Source organism: Cryptomeria japonica, chromosome 10, assembly GCF_030272615.1.
Source record: "Cryptomeria japonica chromosome 10, Sugi_1.0, whole genome shotgun sequence".
In the NCBI taxonomy this organism is placed as follows: Eukaryota; Viridiplantae; Streptophyta; class Pinopsida; order Cupressales; family Cupressaceae; genus Cryptomeria; species Cryptomeria japonica.
Window position 1 is genome coordinate 646,883,001 of NC_081414.1, and position 16,219 is coordinate 646,899,219.

Sequence of the window (16,219 nt, forward strand, 5' to 3'; positions counted from 1 at the left end):
ACCAACTTTGCTGTATAAATCCCACGTAGCACCGTCATGAATTCCCGACACCAGAAAAGACGATCTCGCCACGCGTCAAATGACACCTGGCGGGACATTAGAACATTCGGAAAACAGGAACAGAAAATGTTTGCAAGCTGGTACTAGGTAAGAAACGTGCGCACTAGTTAAGACCAACCGGTGTTTTGCATATCCGATTGGCTTAAAGCGACAAGACAGATATTTGAGAAGGTTGTTAAAGCCGCCTGTAGGAATGCACGTGGGTAATTTTGACCTCGCAAGTCGCAAGCCCTCATATTTGACCAGACCTTATTTCCTGTCATTTTACCATGGTCAATTCTTAACTCCCTTTGGTTAAGCTAACATCCTTTTTTCGGGGGGATGAATGGCGGCACGCATTAGAGGTTATCCTGTCAGTGGGCCCCAGTTGCTTCCCCCTCTTTATATCTACGCCTGCCCATGCTGTAATTTCAAAATTCGGAGGCCTCTTCAGTTTACACAGGAGAAAAAAGACATTCCTTTGCACGCCCAGTTGGATACAATTCTATTTTTATATTTTCTGTGAAGTGAATCAGGTTGAATCAAACATGGTGAGAAGAAATGCTGAGGCTGAGCTGCAATTGCCCCCTGGGTTCAGGTTTTTTCCTACAGATGAAGAGCTGCTTGTACATTACTTGTGCAAGAAGGCAGCCTCTCAGGCTCTGCCTGTTCCTATTATAGCAGAGGTGGATCTCTATAAGTTTGATCCATGGCAGCTTCCAGGTACTTTTTTAGATGAAGTTTTCTAGTGCTGGTTTGTTTGTAACATGATTCCCAAATCTTCAAAAGGATGATTCTTTCACATGATTCTCAAATCTTCAAAAGGATGTCTTTTTCTATTTTTGGTTGTGGGGTGGGGGATTTTATATCATTGAGATCAATTAGCAATGATTTTTCCTGTTATTTGCATCTTTTTTTTTCAGATGCCTAGGATATAAAACCCTTTAAACCAAATTCTCAACAGAGATTTCAATGCAGAAATTGAGAGGAGTTTGTGTACTATGAATAAGATTATGTATTGTTGATATTGGCTCTTGCTCTGTTTTCTTGTGTCTTCGAAACGCCGGGTATATGTTGCAGTGCTGGGATTGTATTTTTCCTGTTTTATTTGGCTTGTTTTCTTAGCAGTTTGGGATTGCCCTGTTTTGGCTGTCTCATTCCTATCTGAAAAGTCCTTAATCCAATTTGGGATTGCTCATGGATTTTTTTGTGTTTTTTCGTGTCTTGGAATCTTGTAATCCTTGTGTACTTGTTACAGTTTTGGGACTGTACTTTGCCTGTTATATTTGGTTTGTTTTAGTAGTAATCTGGAATTGCCCTGTTTCGGCTGTGGAATTCCTATCCAATCTGTGAATAGCTCATAACCTTGTCTGAAATCCAAAATATATTAGAGTGTAAGCGATCTTACAAAATCATCTTTCAGAGTTTTACCCTTCTTTTCTAGTTTATGAAAATATGGTTTATGAAGCATCATGTCTTAAACACATTGAAATGAGAGTGTTTATTAAAGAGCTTTTCATTTGATTTGTTTACAGAGAAGGCATTTTTTGGAGAAAAGGAATGGTACTTCTTTACTCCTCGGGATAGGAAGTACCCAAATGGATCTAGGCCTAACAGGGCTGCTGGTAGTGGATACTGGAAAGCCACAGGGGCCGATAAACCTATTACAGTAAAAGGAGGAAACAAGAGAGTAGGCATCAAGAAGGCACTTGTTTTCTATGCTGGGAAGGCACCCAAGGGAACTAAGACCAACTGGATTATGCATGAATACCGTCTTGCAGATGTTAACAGGCCTGCAAGGAAGAAAGGATGCTTAAGGGTAAACAACTAACTTCATATTTCTATATGTTTGTCAATTTTGGGCGAGATCGAAGCAAGAACTGAATCGTTGATTTTGATAAATAGAATTGAAATTTAGTTTTCATCGATTGTCAGTTTTAATAGACTAAAAGGGTGTGTGGGGAATATAATGTACTCTGGGTATTGGGTAGGGGATAGGGCAAATCTTCTTACCTGGTACACAAAAGATTATGATGTGCTCTTTCTGAGAAACTGTCATTAGTGTAATGACTATTCATGGTGGGTGTTTTGAGATGACCAATAAACATATGGATCAAATCTCACAAAAATGAAAATTTTGGGCACTCTTTCTTACTGGATACACAAAGGTAAGAGTGATTAACCCTGAGACTAGGTATAAACCTTGGGTCAGATCAATAATTGGTCTATAACCTAAACTTCTTGGAGAATTTCAAAATCCAAGCTTTGAGCCCTGTCATCACAGTAAGCATGGATTAGCCACTGAGCCTCACCAGCACAAAATCTTAAAATTTTTTGGGGTTTGAATTTGTTTATTTATGTTTTTCAAATAGAAAGTTGTGAATAGGGTTTGAAAGAGGGTTTGTAAGTCTTGGGGTTTTGCACTACATAGCTTTTGGTTTGAGATTGTCTTTATAAATATGTCATGGCTGATAAAAGCATCCTTTTTATGCAGTTGGATGACTGGGTACTCTGTAGAATATACAACAAGAAAAGCAGTGCCGAGAAGATAGCAATGGAGCAGAAGGAAAGCTCCTTGGATGAAACAATGGATTCCTTTGATGTCATAGATGAAAAAGATGTGGAAATTCTACCTGCCCTGAATTCAATTGAACACAGCAGCATTGAACAAACCAACCCATCTTTTCTCAAATCAAGCAAAATGGACCCTCACATGACAAACTATAATCTGATGTCCTCTGATGATTACTCCATGAAGTACAATATTAACTTGCAGAACCCAGGTTTACAACAGACCACAATGCCTTTCAATGCAGGATCTTTCAAAGTTCCAGTGCAGACCCCAACAGTTAATCCATTTCCCTCCCCCATCAATCAATGGGCAAACTATAATTCAGCTGACATAATTTCAGGGCAGTACACTGATTCCAGCAGTTCCAAGCCATCTTCTTCAGAACCCATTTCAGAGAAGGAAGAAGTGCAGAGCAGTTTCAAATTGGAAGCATTTTCTCAAGGGGATCAACAACACTCATTCTTCAATTTTGACCAGGAAGGTCTACAAAACCCCTTCCCTCAGTTAGATCAAATAACATTTCCTGATTCTTATCAAGATTTCTTTACCAACGCCATTCCTTCAGACTACTTGCCAAGGTTCTGCCCTAATGACATGCTTTTGCAATGATCTTAAGGAATTTCAGTTAGCCATGGGAAAAGAATCTGACTGTACAGTATACCCTGCTTCAGCTCCTTTGAAACACATTCTTGATTTCTCCATCAAAGGATGAGAATCTTAGCTTGATACTTTCCATACGGTCCTAAAGGTTCATTCATGGGACCATGGTAATCCATGGCTGTCTAAATGGCAGATATAAATAAAGGACAAAGTATGATAAAGCAGATGATGCCTTTTATCACATTGAAGATGATATGGGCTGATCTTTTATCGTCTAACTCTATTGGCTGTCATAATTGTATATTTATTTTTAAATATTCATTGCCTTTTCGAGCAAGCAATCCTCCATACACTTTCACCATTAAGTTGCACTAGTCTTGCAGTATAAGAGTGTCAATTTCCATGCAGAACTGCTCGAGAGGACATTGTATCACATTATTTCCTTGTCTTTCCTTCAAGACCACATAGAGCCAAATCTTCTTTAATATACCTGAAAAAGAAAATTGGGTTGGTTCCAAAGGCAAAGACATTTTTTAATTAATAATATTCATTCAATTCTTTTAAAGGTTGAATTGTTAAGATGTTTGGTTCAAATAAAATCTGTTATGTTTTGCTCCTACTTTTATGTAAAGTATCATAACTTAACACAGTATCATTTACAAAATAAACTCTTACGTAAAGAAATATACTTTGGAATATTTTCTTGCATGGATATGAGCTTATCCTCTACTTAATTGAAAAAATACCCTAATTAAATTCCAAATCAAACCCCAAGTCACATATCGCAACAAAATTGCTTGCATGCATACGGGCTTATTCTCTACTTCAGCTCCCACCAAAATTGCCTGCAACAACCAATGGACACCAAGAAAAATCAACCCTAAAACAGCCGCCAAAATACTCATAAATGAATAATACTCGAACTTCTGCCGTTCATGCAGATTTGATTTCCCCACAGTATCTATGGTAGAAATCCTTGAGACAGTTCAAGCAATTTATGCAATGTTGCTAGATGATTTTGCTAATGCAAAATATTTGCAAGAATCCTGTCCGATGATCAATCTATTTTGATCAAATAGAAATCCAAAATGTTTCTCCATGGAATGGCTGTTTTGTGGAGGCTTTGTTATTTTACTGTAAAATGAAAGATCGTGCCAGCATTAGAGCTTTGTATCAAGGCAAGGAAATCCATAACCACATCTACAAGTGGAATTGAACAGATGATTTTGTGGACAATAACCATTTGGTTGTGTACGCTAAATGTGGGACTACACCTGTTGCATGCCAACCATTTGTCAAAATACGTAAAAGAAATGTGATTTCATGGAACGTTATGATTTCAGATATTAAGAGGAGCAGATTGGCTAAGGAGGCTTTTGATCTCTTTTTTCAAATGGAACCACAAGCAATCAGTAACCGTTGAGTGTTCTTTGTGTCTGTTCGAATTTTTTAGCCCCGTGACACAGAAGAAAAAAACTCCGAAAGCTCCTGATGATACCCGATTTTTTCCCCCAAGATATCCTCTTTTAAAAAAATCATTGATTGCAATTTCCAAGATATTTTTCATTCAAGTCACATAAAAATCACATTTAAATTGTATCTGAAATTTCAATCAACTTCCCAACTCGTCATATCCTCAGAACTTGCAAAACGATGAAATATTTATTAATGAACAATACAGCTGTGCAATATTTTAGGGTTTAAAATTTGGGAAACAAATTTATGTAGAGGATGGCGAGAGATATCAAATTAAAAAAATATTTATCAATTAATTAATTTCATATGGTTAATATTTACTAGCGATTGCACCTTAGTGTGCAATGGGTATACCAAAAGAGGTGTGTAAAATGAATTAGGAAAAACATTGGTCTAATTTTTTATATATAATTGGGTGATACATGAGGTCACTTGTTAGGTCATAATGTTGTTTGTGCAACAAAGTTCTCATTAGAAAAGTGATAGCTTCAAATTAACTATGCATCCACTTATAGTGATCCAATCATAATTGAAACAAAACCTTTAAATTGAGAAGAAAATCAAGTTTCATTGCCAACAACACATGGTGAGAGCGAGAGAGAGGTTGAGATAGTGCTAGAAGGAGGGAGAGATAGAGGGGGGACGAGTGAGAGAGAGATGGGTAAAGAGATAAAGATAGAGATAGAGAAGAAGAAGATAGAGATATAAATAGAGTTATAGATAGAGATGGAGAATAAGGAGAGGAATATGGAGAGGAGGAGAGAGATATGAAGAGATAAAAGAGAGGGGAGAGGAATAGATAAAAATGGAAAAGAAAAATAAAAAGAGAGAAAGGGAGAGATAAAAAGATAAAGATAGTAAGTGATATATAAAGAGAGGGAGAGATATATTGGTAGAGAGATATAAAGATAACTAGATAGAGTTAGAGGGATAGATGAAACAAGTGATAGGGAGAGATAGATATATAGAGGAAAATAGATAGATAAATCGAGGTCTAAAACAGGGGAGAGAGAGAGAGAGAGAGAGAGAGAGAGAGAGAGAGAGAGAGAGAGGGAGGGAGATGGATGGATAAAAGGAGACATGTCTAGAGATATAGGGGAGAGAGGAAGATATAGGTAGAGATGTAGATAGAATGAGAGAGGAAGAGGGAAAATAGATAGAAAGAGGTATAGGGGGATAGAAAGATAGAAAGATAAGGGGATATAGAGGAAGAGATAGAGATAGATCTATAAACAAAGAGGGAGAGATATATATAAATAGATGGTGAGATATAGTGAGAGATAGATATCTAAGGACATATAGGGAGAGGGGAGGAGGGGGGAAGAGATATAATGAAATTGACAAACAAAGAGATCTAGGGATAGACAAATAGAGATGGAAAGAGGGTGAGAGAAATAAGGAGAGATAGAGGGAGAGATGCACATATATTGGAAAAGAAATAGAGAGATGTAGAGATATACACGAAAAGAAAGAGAGAGATGGATAGAGATAAGGAGATAGATAGGGGGAGAGAGAGAGAGAGAGACCGTACAAGAAAGATAGATTGAATAAGAGAGAGAGGCAGAGATAATGATATATAGATTCAAAGGGGGATATAGATGTATGGAGATAGAGATAGAGGGGGCAAGAGTGAGGGAGAAATTGTGTGTGTGAAAAGTGGACCTGTATCTGGAATACACAACACTTCAATTAAGTCATTACATGCATGGTTAGTATAATCAATGAATAACAAAACCATAACAAAGCGACCCATTGTCTTCTAGTAGATGCGAGTTTAGATTGCTCTCAGATTGCTAAACTATCCAGTGACTAGACAACACCTAAACGAAGGATTTTTAAATCTATATGAGCATGGATTAAGCTAGATGAATGCAAGATTAATCTAACATGATTTAAGCAATAAATGAGATAAATGATCTAAATATGTATGCAATAATTATCAATGAATATCTAAATGCACAAGTATTAATGAACCTAGAGCAAAAACAACATAATAACAATATATTCTCCAGGATTTTTGAATGTGAGATGAGAGCCTGAATTTATAGAAAATTCAGAAAGAAACCAAAGGCTGAGATCAAATGATGATGAGTGGTCAAGATTTTCCAAGAGGAAGCACAATCCAAGTGAATTGATGTGATTGGATGCTTTTCTCAGTTTTAAAGGAAATTGAACTAAAATTAAGATAAAATCAGAAAAAAAAAACTGATTGATTCTCTATTTCATTCACTTTTAATATTTAATTGTTTTAATTGTTTTCTTTGAGACTATTTATCAATTTTTAATTTGTTTTTCAAGATTATCTCCAATTGATTTCTTTTCTCAAAATTTTAATTCTTTTTTGGTCAATTAATTCCTTTTTTGATTTATTTCCATTTTTTGAAGATTTATGGCAAACTGATTTATTTAATTAAATATGCTAGGATATTTAATAAAATAAATAAGATAATTGTTTAAAATGATTTACTTGGAATGATTTAATTAATTAAATAAATATTTAATTAATATTGAGTGATTAATTTTGCCATGTGACATTTGATGATTAAAGAATTAATTGTGTGCTCAAGATTTATTTAATTGCCTTTGGTTAGGACCTTGGTGCTATTGTCGAGATTAGGGGCCCATGGTTTAGATGACAATTTTTAGGGTATTATAGAAATATGGTGACAAAGACAAGTAATAGATAAAAAGGTTTAGACCTTAGAAAGAGGGAGAGTGATAGGGATTGTTGGCATGATTGGCATAACTGATGTTGATGGAGAATGTTGATGAACCGGTAAAGGACTGTTGGTAATGATATAGTGATGAAGAGATTGAAATTATTGTCTTAATGACTTTGATTAGTTATTTGTGTTATCATTGATGGCAAACTATGTGGCAACTATATTTTTCATGTTTATTTTGTCATTTAAGTCTTTTTGGTATACCGAAAATACCTTACCGGTAATGAAGATAGTGAACTAGGAATTAGGACCTTAACCGGTAAACCTGGAAATGTTTTGATTAGTTCTAGCGATTGGTGAAGAGTTGAGTGTTGAGGTTTGGAACATGTATTTGTATCATTGTAATGTATCTTTGACCAAAACTGCATCATGCTTTGATTACTGGAAATCATGTTTATGATTTTTGAAGAGGGGAAAAAGACCTGTGAGGTGGATTAGTTAATAAGCATGCAAATCAAACATAAATTCATACGAAATTGAAAGACATAATTTGAAATGCTTAAAACAAGAATAAGAATGCATATACCTCACAAAACCTTATACCTCTCCCTCGGATTTAGCTTGATGAAGTGAAGGCGCCCCTTGGTGATGCTCCACTTGATGTGCTCCTCTTGCTTGTTTGATGTGGATGGCTCTCCAATGTTGTGCACAAATGGAATGGATTTGGAAGATGATAAGGATGAGATGATCAAGTGTGGATGAGATATGATTTTAACATGATAAGGTTGCCAAGATGATTTCTTGGGCTCAAAAGGACAACATAAGATTACTAAACTTGGAGATGAAAAATGAAGGGATGGAGTTCTCAATTTATAAGAGGAGGAGAGGAAGAATGGACAGGTGAGATAGATTCAAGACGAAGGGCTAGGATTTCTTGTGAGCTCACACAAGGTCCAAGAGAGGGTGTGGAGACCAAGAGATATGTCTTAAAAGACATTTCTTGTCTCCACACTCCTCAAGGTGCATTGGGAAGACTTCCCAAGGTACCTTGAGAAGAGAAAGGTGCATTGGGAAGACATCCCAATGTGCCTTGAGAGGAGCAAGGTGCATTGGGAAGGCTTCCCAATGTGTCTTGAGAGGAGCAAGGGATGTGACATTCCTTGAAGAATGGAGAGGAGGAATTAAAAATTCCCCAAAAAGGGATAATCATAGGGATTGGAGGAATAAGAAGAAATTAAAAATTCCTTGGGAGAGGGGATGTTGCATTCACCTAGGAAAAGAGCATTTAAAGCTAGTGGTTGGATGGAAGGGACAAGGGGTTGACTTTGTGACTAATCATGATGATTAGTCACTAGCAACTCATTAGGAAGGGGATTAGAGGAAATGTTAGGTGGGATTAGGATTTGTAGGAGGATTTGACTAGGAGAGAGAATGAGTGGAGGGAATTAAAAATTAGAAGAATAAGGTTAAGTGAGTTTAGGGATTTTCTAGAAGACTTTATTAGGTTAATGATGAATTAAGAAGATGGTTTGTAGGAAGCATGTGGGTTAACTAATTAATTGAAATTAATTAGCTAAGAGGGAGATTTGTGAGGATTTAATTTTTAGAAGAATAAAGAAAGGGATTGATTTATTAAATAAATCAGTCACATACCATAGTGACAATATTAATTATATTTAATTAATGTTGAGGAGAATTTGAATTAACATAATTAATTAATTAATTATGTGAGGAATTAAAAAATAATTATTTTTAAGTGTCTACATTTTGCCCCTCTTTGGAGCGAGGTGTGATGACGCGTTGATTCAAAGAATAATCTTGTTTTTTGATGATGATATTGACTTGATAAGATGCCCCAGCTCTTGCAACTATGGTTTGATGAAAATGCAAGTTCTTCGATTAGCTTGATTGCTTAGGTTGATAAGATTGAAAAATCTTGATCGATTTGATTGATAAGATCTAGATTCAGTCTGGTTTCAGGAAGGATTCATCCTGTATAAGACATGATTGATCACAACGTCTGGTTTCAGGAAGGATTCATCTTGTATAAGACATGATCAGAGCGTTTGGTTTCAGGAAGGATTCATCCTGTATAAGACATGATCAGAGCGCAACGTCTGGTTTCAAGAAGGATTCATCTTGTATAAGACATGACTGATCACAACGTCTGGTTTGAGGAAGGATTCATCCTGTATAAGACATGATCAGAGCGCAACGTCTGGTTTCAGGAAGGATTCATCCTGTATAAGACATGACTGATCACAACGTCTGGTTTGAGGAAGGATTCATCCTGTATAAGACATGATCAGAGCACAACATCTGGTTTCAGGAAGGATTCATCTTGTATAAGACATGACTGATCACAACGTCTGGTTTCAAGAAGGATTCATCCTGTATAAGACATGATCAGAATCAAAATTAATTATGTGAGGAATTAAAAATAATTATTTTGAAGTGTCTACATTTTGGCGATGTGTAGAAGATAGAAGAAGAAAAGGATGCCCCAACATAAAGCATGGGAGGTGTATGCCCCCTCGAGAATTTTTTCGAAAAAGAAGGACGAAAAATTCTCGAAAAAAGAGAGGAAGAAGAATCAGGGTAGAAGGGATAAATGAGGAAGAAATATGAAGCAGTCGCGAAGAATTTGGAAGGAAGAATAGGAGAGGCGAGACTGCGGGGGAAGATGGGCCCTCACGGGGGCCCATATACGCCACAACAGACCCAATGAGGGGTCATTGTATCATGACGGACATATTTTCCTCTTTATATATATATATACATGATTCGATTGGTGACAGATGATGTGTAGCATTTATTGTGATGGATTATTTTTGTTTTTCTTATGATGTCATATATGGATGCAATCATGGATGTGCTATGTTGATCTATTTTGTGATGCAGAGTGGATGCTTATGTATGTATGTTTATGATGTGTTGCTGACATAGTTTTTGGATGCAGGATGAGTGATTTTTATGTTTTATGTATAAAAACACATGTGTGAATGATTTATGATGCAGTCTAAATGTAATGCTATATGGATGAGTGTATCTTTTATTTATGTGATGCAATCTTATATTGTAAATGTTTTGTGGAAAAAAAATAAAAAATGACTGTCTAAGAAATGCACTCTACATGATGTAAATGAATTAATAAAAAGAGGGAATATGCCAATAATAACACAATGATCTTAGATAGAAGAATATGGAATAGATGGGAAGTGGGGGAAATTGAGAACTCCATGAGATTATTGAGTTTAGGATTTGATGGAATGATGGTGAGATTTTGTGCATAACAAATGTGGAGAGCCAACCTAGTTTGATGTTGCCCTGAGTGGCTTGCACCACTGATTATAAAAATCAAGATGCCATGAGAAACCCAGGGTGTGGACTGACTCTGTAGACAAATGAGAATTTCTTGCACACAACAATGCAAGTGTTAAGAAACACTAATACAAAGTTGTGTGTTCGTGCAAGGAAACCCTCAAACACACCGATACCTCTTGTACACGAGAAGGTAAGTGTTGATAAACACTAGTACCAGGTCGCCGGTTTATACAAGAGGGATCCAAAACATGCCACACTATGAAATATGCCCCAATATGCACCTATCATAACATACCTGGATATGGAAGAACCCAGGCAGTCGTAAATAGTGGCAGTCATAGGGCAAAAGATGCAATTCTATATAAAAAGACATAACAAAATCTAACAAGTCACTTCCTTGTGACCAAATGATACCACTTGCCAAGAGTATAACTAGGATGAAGGATTAGGTTGCCCGACGAGGGAAGGGGTCATCCCTAGGGCAAAGTGGGCTTTTGGATTAGGCAAGTGATTCTATGGTTTTGGAGAGTGACTAATGGATTTGGGATTGTTTCTCAAGATTTATTGAAGCTTACAGACAGGCATAAAAGCTCAGTTTAATGGGACCTTCCTTGTTCATGACTCAGGCGAAGACTCATCATCATACACATGCTTTATTAGGAGGCGGAAGAGAAGAAATGTTGCAAATGGGTGGGCTGGATGGCGGGTGATGTGCAGTGTCGATCGGATAGACAGTGGATCTGGTTATTTACCTTGGCGCCTGCATGGATGTTTTCACCAAGGTACTTGTCCATAGCGCCACAAAGTGGTTTTCACTAATGGACAAATTTTTATTTTTATTTTTATATTTTTTTATATTTTTTGATTTTCTTTTTTTGATTTTTTGATTTTTTTTTTATAATTTAAGACTTTCTGAGGACTAAGCATAAAATCCTTTGAGGTGCATGATATTCATTGGATCATCCAAAGGATCGCCTTCAGGAGTAGCCAACTAATAAGCTCCTGATCCATATTTTGCTGTGATTACATATGGTCCAAGCCAATTAGGTTCGAACTTGCCTTTCTTTTCTCTTTCTTGTAGATTTTTCTGATTCTCCATGAGGACAAGATCACCAACTTGGAATTCCCGGGTTCTGACTCTTTTGTGATAACTCATCCGCAAGCGGTTTTGATATACCCGGAGATGGTTCAAGGCCTTGAAGCACCTTTCATCTAACAATTCTAGCTCTTGTAAGCAGGCAATTCTGTATTCTTCCTCTGGTAGGATGTCTTGCATCGATACCCTTAGAGAGGGGATCTCAATCTCAAGGGGAAGGATGGCTTCAGAGCCAAAGACCAGGGAATAAGGGGTGGCGCCTATGGGGGTGTGGATGGAGGTGCGGTAGGCCCACAAAGCGGGATGGAGTTGGAGGTGCCAATCACGGCCAGCTTCATTGACTGTCTTTTGAGGATTTTGATTAAGGTTTTATTAGAAGCCTTAGCTTGGCCATTGCCCTGAGGATAATATGGGGTGGAGAAGCGATGTTGGATGTTGAATTTTTGGCAGAGTTCTTTGACATCCTGGTTTTTAAATTGTTTGCCATTATTTGTGATAATAACTTTTGGGATGCCATATCAGCAGATTAGGTAGTTCAGGATGAATTTGGATATCTGCTTGCCGGTGGTGAAAGTAAGAGTGATAGCCTCTACCCACTTAGTGAAGTATTCGGTGGCAGTGATAATGAATTTATGTCCGTTGGAAGATGAGGGGTGGATTTTCCCAATGAGATCGAGCCCCCACTACGAGAAGGGCCATGGTGTAATGAATGGCTGCAATTCTTGTGACGGTGCATGAATCTTGTTGCCATGTTCCTAGCAAGGGATGCATTTCTTCACATAGTTGTATGCATCTTCTTCCATTTTAGGCCAATAGTATCCTGTTCTTAAAATTTTTTTAGCCAATGTGAGCCCACTTGAGTGTGCCCCACAGATGCCCTCATGTACTTCGTGTAATGCCCATTCTACTTCTTGTTTATCTAAACACCTTAGGAGGGAACCATCAAAATGCCTTCTAAACAAGGTGTCTCCAAGGATGGTGTAACGAGCGCATTGGCGAATGAATGCTTGTTGTTGGGTTTTGGTGAGATGTGGGGGAATGGTGTTGTCTTTGAGGAAAGTGAAGGTTTCTTGGTACCAAGGGGACTCGAGACCAACGAGCACACACACCATTTCAGACTCTGGTAGGTCATATGCCAGTATAAACAATTGCTCAACCAAAAACTCGCACTTCTGACTATGTGCTGGCATTTGAAGGAGGGAGCCAATGGTGGCCATTGCATCTGCAACCCTGTTGTTTGTTCATTGAATTTGATCAAACTTGATTGTCATGAAATATTGCTTAAGATCTTCAACCATGGTATGGTAGGGAAGAAGTTTATCATCTTTTGTCTGGTATTCGTCATTGACTTATTTTATGACAAGCTGGGAATTGCCATAGACGTAATTCCTTTATTTTCCAGTGGATAGCCAAGCGCAAACCTGTGATGAGTGCTTCGTATTCTGCTATATTGTTGGTACATGCAAAGGCTATCTTGTATGATTTAGGGATGCCATCTCCTTGAGGTGTGACCAATAATATTCCTGCCACCGATCCATTTTGGGTGCAAGAGCCATCAAAGTATAATTGCCATGTGGAGGATGTGGAAACAGTCATAATGAACTCACCTGGTAATTCTGTGAGAATAGGATGGTCACCTGGAAGTGGAGCTTCAACCAACTGATCTGTAATGACTTGTCCCTTGATTGCCTTTTTGTCCACATATTCGATGTCAATCTCACTTAGGAGCATGACCCATTTGGCGGTTCTACCAGTGAGAGCAGCTTTTGACAAGAGATATTTAAGTGGATCAATTTTAGCAATTAATTTTGTCTTGTTGTTTAGCATATAGTGTCATAGTTTCTGTGTGCTAAACACTAATGTTAAACATGCTCTTTCAATGGGGGTGTAATTGAGTTCATATCCTACCAATGTCCGACTGATGTAGTAAATGGCGTGTTCCTTCCCTTGATCATCTGTTTGCGCCAGTAATGCCCCCAATGCCACTGTAGTAGCACATATGTACAAAATGAGAGGTTTTCCAGGGGTAGGTGGCATCAAAACTGGAGGTGATGCTAAATATTCTTTTAATTTCTCAAAGGCCTTTTGACATAAGCAATCCCATTTTAATTTTGTGTCTTTACGCATGAGGTGTGCAAATGGATGGCACTTATCTGCTAGTTGTGAAATAAAATGTCTAATAGATTGAAGTTTCCCTGGAGACTACGCAGTTGTCTGAGAGTTTTTGGTGGAGGCATTTCCATGATAGCTTTTACTTTTGCAAGATCGACCTCGATGCCTCTGCAGGAAACAATGAATCCTAATAATTTTCTCGATGTGACTCCAAACACACAACTTTTTGGGATTCAGGCGTAGTTTGTATTTTTCTAATCTTTCAAAGATCTACTTTAGAATGGGAATGTGTTCTTGTCTTGTCTTAGATTTGCCTTGCAGATCATCCACATAGTCCTCCATAATTTTGTCTAAGAGGTCATGAAAAATTGTTGCCATGGCACGTTGGTATGTAGCTCCAGCATTTTTGAGACCAAAAGGCATGACCCGATAATAGAAAGTACCTCATCGTGTTGTGAATGCGGTTTTATGGTGATCCTCATCTGCTATCTTGATTTGGTTGTATCCGGAAAACCCATCCATTAGTGATAGCATTTCATGTCTTGCTGTAAGGTCCACAATCATGTCTATATTGGGGAGCGGGAAATAATCTTTAGGACAAGCTCTATTTAGGTATTAGAAATCTGTGCAGATGTGGATGCCCCCGACAGGTTTGCCGATAGGTACAATGTTAGAGACCCATTCAGCGTAGTCTACTGGTTTGATAAATTCTGCATCTAACATCTTTTGGAGTTCCGCCTTGACCAGGAATGCAATATGTGGGTGCATTTTACACAATTTTTGTTTTACAGGTTTTGCGTCTGGGCGGACGGTGAGATTGTGAACCACCAAGGCAGGATCCAACCTTGGCATATCGGAATAGGACCATGCAAAATTGATTTTTACCTCTGTAAGGAAGTTGATGAAGTCTTGTTTCTCTATTTCTGTGAGGGATTTGGCAATGAGCATATTTTTCGGAATGACTTTGGTGCCCATGTTGATGCTGTCTGTTTCTTCTATCAGCAAATTTGATTTGTCCTGTGGAAGGTAACCAATGGTAGGGAGGTCAAGTCCCTCATCGTCAAGTGCCTTTTCCAAGTTTTCACTTCTGGATACGCCCTTTGTTTTTATTTTTTGTTCATCCAAAGGTGCCTCAGGGAGGTTTTCACCTAGGGAATCATGTCTTTTCCTTTTATTATCTTTTTTGTGGCTAAGGGCATTGACCTGACTACCAAAGTATCCCTTTTCGTGTAGTTGAATACCCTCGATTCTATTACAATCTTCTAGGTTTCACGCCGTCAGGAGAGCAATGAGAGCATTATCATCGGTGCAGATATCTAAACTGGGTTTGTCTCATTGGCCCCAGTCAATGAGTTCAGGATGGACAAGATGTAGCTCATTTGAAGTGGGAGGGGTTACAGGGGTGATGGTATTGATGTAAGTGTCAAAGAAGATATCTTTCTCATATTCATAAGGCATTTCATGGAATTCCTCTTCGTCAGCGCTTTCGATATCCGAAGAAGGTTAGAAGGGGCACCAATGATAGTATTCTTAGGCATCGGGGTGTACCCCAAGCCTCTATTGTATCTGTAGGAGATAGGATTTATGGGTGCTTTTCTTCCTTTCTCCTTTGGTCCCAGGCTGTGTCCTTTGTAACCCATTCTTTCAACTATGGCAGATGCTTTTGGGTACATGTTTTTGGATATTCTTGCTGGATCATCATCCTCTTCCCAGTACAACTAGGAAGAGACATCCGCTTCAAGGCTCTCCTCATTAAGTGGGCCCCATTGCTGGAAGGTGGTATTTTGGCATTGCATGACTAGTTTTGGGTCCTTTTTGAGCTCTTTTGGTTTGCCAAATGACTTAGGAGAGAGAGGGAGGTTACCTATTAATAAGACGCCCTCCAATTTGTATTCTCCATAGCCATTGTCCAAGATCTTGATTTGATTATCTGGTTGGGATGATGTGGAGGCAACATTTGATGTGTCAGATGGAGGCATTGGCGAGGGTCTATTTAATGGGCAATGATATGGATGGTTTTCCTCTAGGAGTTTGCAATACTGGAAGGGTTGTGGATCACTTTTGATAGTTATCTCTCTTCCATTGAAGGGGAATTTGATGCATTGGTGATAGGTGGAGGGTACAACCATCAAGGAGTGAATCCATGGCTAACCAAGGAGAATGTTGTAGGGGAGATCAAGATCTAGTACTTGGCAAGGGGTTTCAATTGTAATGGAGCCCACTTGAAGAGGTAAGGTGATCATGCCCTTTGAAACTCTTTCCACATCATCATATGCCTTTATTGTGATCCTTCCTGACGTGTCTACCAGGTCCTCAGAAAGTTCCAATTGTTTTATT

At 38.1% G+C, this 16,219-nt stretch overlaps 1 protein-coding gene across 1 annotated transcript; it reads left to right on the forward strand.

Annotated features, from left to right (window-relative positions):
* The first annotated feature begins 464 nt into the window (after nt 1–464).
* On the forward strand, nt 465–3,548 carry LOC131073381 (NAC domain-containing protein 2). Its single transcript, XM_058009805.2, has 3 exons — nt 465–762; nt 1,575–1,858; nt 2,534–3,548. The coding sequence occupies exons 1-3, from the start codon at nt 588–590 to the stop codon at nt 3,218–3,220; spliced, it is 1,146 nt and encodes a 381-aa protein (XP_057865788.1). The 5' UTR covers nt 465–587; the 3' UTR covers nt 3,221–3,548.
* Nucleotides 3,549–16,219: the final 12,671 nt, after the last annotated feature.

What these genes read in the sequence shown, in the direction of transcription:
- LOC131073381 (XM_058009805.2), top strand. Translation starts at nt 588, where the DNA reads ATGGTGAGAAGAAATGCTGAGGCTGAGCTGCAATTGCCCCCTGGGTTC. An exon ending in TGATCCATGGCAGCTTCCAG is followed by an intron (nt 763 to 1,574) that starts GTACTTTTTTAG and finishes ATTTGTTTACAG; the next exon opens with AGAAGGCATTTTTTGGAGAA. An exon ending in GGAAGAAAGGATGCTTAAGG is followed by an intron (nt 1,859 to 2,533) that starts GTAAACAACTAA and finishes CTTTTTATGCAG; the next exon opens with TTGGATGACTGGGTACTCTG.